The sequence below is a fragment of the Neltuma alba genome, unplaced genomic scaffold, assembly GCF_004799145.2.
Source record: "Neltuma alba isolate B1F8T4 unplaced genomic scaffold, ASM479914v2 tig00011136_pilon, whole genome shotgun sequence".
In the NCBI taxonomy this organism is placed as follows: Eukaryota; Viridiplantae; Streptophyta; class Magnoliopsida; order Fabales; family Fabaceae; genus Neltuma; species Neltuma alba.
This window is the reverse complement of record NW_021635872.1, coordinates 166567-169590: the sequence shown is the minus strand read 5'-3', so window position 1 is coordinate 169590 and position 3024 is coordinate 166567. Positions and strand designations below refer to the sequence as shown.

General features: G+C 35.7%; 1 protein-coding gene across 1 annotated transcript; it reads left to right on the top strand.

Moving 5' to 3' along the window:
• The first annotated feature begins 1970 nt into the window (after nucleotides 1-1970).
• LOC114761792 (ethylene-responsive transcription factor ERF017-like) lies at nucleotides 1971-2664 on the top strand. The gene has a single exon (XM_028951228.1). It carries the CDS (start codon nucleotides 1984-1986, stop codon nucleotides 2662-2664), a length of 681 nt encoding a protein of 226 aa, XP_028807061.1. The 5' UTR covers nucleotides 1971-1983.
• Nucleotides 2665-3024: the final 360 nt, after the last annotated feature.

Below are 3024 nucleotides of genomic sequence, written 5' to 3'. Positions count from 1 at the left end.
TTTCCAAAATACAATTGTAACAAGTATTTGAATAAAACTTGATAATAATACAGCATTAAAAATCAACATATTTATTTTACAAATATCACATTTCAATTTTAAATTTACAATTTTATGTCTCCATAATACTTACAACAGGTCTTTGAATAAAACTTGATAACAATATAACTTCTAAAAATTAGCATGTTCTATTTCATAATTAACACATTTTAATTCTAAATTCACAACTTTTTATCTTTATAACACACTAACAGTAAGTTTTTTAATAAAATTTTATCACAATGCAATCTTGAAAATTAACATGTTTTATTTTGTAGTTAACACATTTTAATTATAAATTAATAATTTTCTATCTCTATAACATACTTACATGATTAAGGGAGGAAGATTCATGCAAAAACTAACTTATTGTTCCCTTTTTGATCGATTTTCTGACTTTGCAATGGTAGAAACTAAATTTCTCTTGTTAAGAGTTCTTATGCAATGAAAAAATGATAGAAAATCCCCACATCTAGGTTTCCAGTAAAGGGGGTATTGTAGTTATTTTATAAAATTTTAAAATTCCTCTTTAAGTTATGTGATTTTATTAAGATTTTGATAAATTTAATTACCCAAATAAAATTTTGGGTTATTTAGGTGTCTTTTTAAAGGATTTCTCAAACTGTTGTATATATTTGGTAAAAAAATACATATACTACCTCAGGTCTTTAATATAAGAGCTAATTGACTAATTTGAGTATACTAAAAAGGTTTGTTAAGTTAGTTATTTGTAATGAATAGGTACTACTTACGGTTTTTTAATATAAAAGCCAATTTGACTTTTATTTTGATCCTAAATATAAGATCACAACCCATTTTGTCTATCATATTTATTCATTTTTTTAAGAAAGTCCTTGTAATAGCAATAGTTTTAGTATGCACTTGATTAGTAAGAATATTTTAGAAAATATAACACCTATTTATTATAAATAACTAACTTAACTAATGTTCTTAATATACTCAAATTAGTCAACCATCTCTTATATTAAGGACCAAAGGTAATATTATCTTTCCCAGAATATAAAAGCAAATCATGTATATTAGTTAGAACTATTATTTGATTAAACTTTTAACACATGTAATTACTACAAGGATTATTGATTATTTTGATAAAAGTATTTAAATATGATAAAAAAATAAATTAAAATATTGTATTTAGAACCAAACTGAAAGCAAAACAAACTGTAATTTTACTTTGTTGAAAAAAAATGAAGGGAGTATTCAAACATACCTAACTATGGGTTTGTTAGTTGGGTGTCCTGAATGTGTTTCGAACCGACCATCATTCTTGGACGTCGTCAGACCACCAGGGAACTTCTCTGATACAAAAACGGCAATTAGTTAATATTAAATAACTCGATTTTCTTACCTGTAATAATAGGTATCGATTTATTTGTCCGTGTGTTTCAAGCATTAAAATTATCAGTAATAGCATATTAGCAATGAAAAACTAATTTTGCAATTTACGAAATAGCCATAATACATATATGTATGCATATAAGATTTCTGCCGAACAAAATATAAAATTATTTTTTTAAGCTAAAGTAAACAGTAATTAAGGATCATCGTCTACCTAACCCCATGGAAATTTAAGTATGTTGTAACCAGATAAAAACCACGAGAACCCCCCCCCCCCCGGCGGAGGGGTGAAATGCGAAGTCGAGGATGATGACGTCATCCAATTATTACGAATCGCAGGGCAAACGGCCTGCGAGGTCCACCAACATCCAGACACCACCTCAATTGTCAACATCCCTCCTCCATTTCCGCACGTGCTCTTCCCTCAACGCTCCTCCCGATCAACGCGCTTGTAGCTCTAAGACCCTCCTCTCCTTCAAAATCTTACACCTCCGCCCTCTTCACCCTCTCTATATATATACTGCCCTCTCTCTACAGCCGTCAATTTCACATCTCAAACCCAAATCAATATACCCCGGCCCTCCCATGGCTTCCACAATACCTAATGATTCCGACCACACTCCGAGAAGTACTATCGACTCTTGCTCATCCAGTAAGTACAAAGGCGTCAGAAAGCGAAAATGGGGCAAATGGGTGTCTGAGATCAGGCTTCCCAACAGCCGCGAGCGCATTTGGCTGGGCTCCTATGACTCGGCGGAGAAGGCAGCTCGAGCCTTCGACGCCGCCCTGTACTGCCTGCGCGGTCGCCACGCCAATTTCAATTTCCCGGACACGCCTTTGGAGCTGGAGATCAGTGTCTCCGGCGACCATCACCAATCTCGTTCTGCTCAAGAAATCCAGGAGCTTGCTGCTAGGTTTGCCAACGAGTACCAGCAGGAGCCACCGATGGTTCAGCAATCTTCGGAAGTAGCGGCTCCTTCCTCCTGTGAATCTGATGGGGTCACTGAGAGTGGCGATCCTGTGGAGGTGGACAACGGGTTCGGGGACACAAGGGGCATTAACGATTGGTCGTTTTTGAAGTCACTGGATGAGACAGGCTCCGCCAATTATAATGGTTTCTACTCTGGATTCGACAAGATGCACTCTGGTGAGTTGTTATTTCCCACATCACCACCTCCATTCATCGATCATGTTAGTGACAATGGGGACGCAATGGAATGTGATGACGCTTTTTCCCAACAATCATTGTTCCTTTGGAACTTTTGAACCCTAAATGACCATCGCTCTCTCATGTGTCTCTCCAATTTGTTGGACAATCCTCTTTAGTCATTAGTTGCCACAGGGCGTGCGTGCGGGTCACTGTTTTTTTCCAACCATATATCTATCCAATGCGTGGTTGTTTCTTCATAACCTGTGCCCATAATAATCTAGATCAAAACAAATGGAAAGGGGCCTTTTTTCGTGCCTTCGTAATTTCTACTTGTTTTAAAATCATTATCAGTACTTTATTAATTATCGTCAGTCACCCCCTCCCCTCTCTTCTTTTCGATCAATATTGTACTGTTGTATGGTTTCGATAGAAGAATCACCTGTATACTTATGTGAAAATTATATGCTCTCGATCAA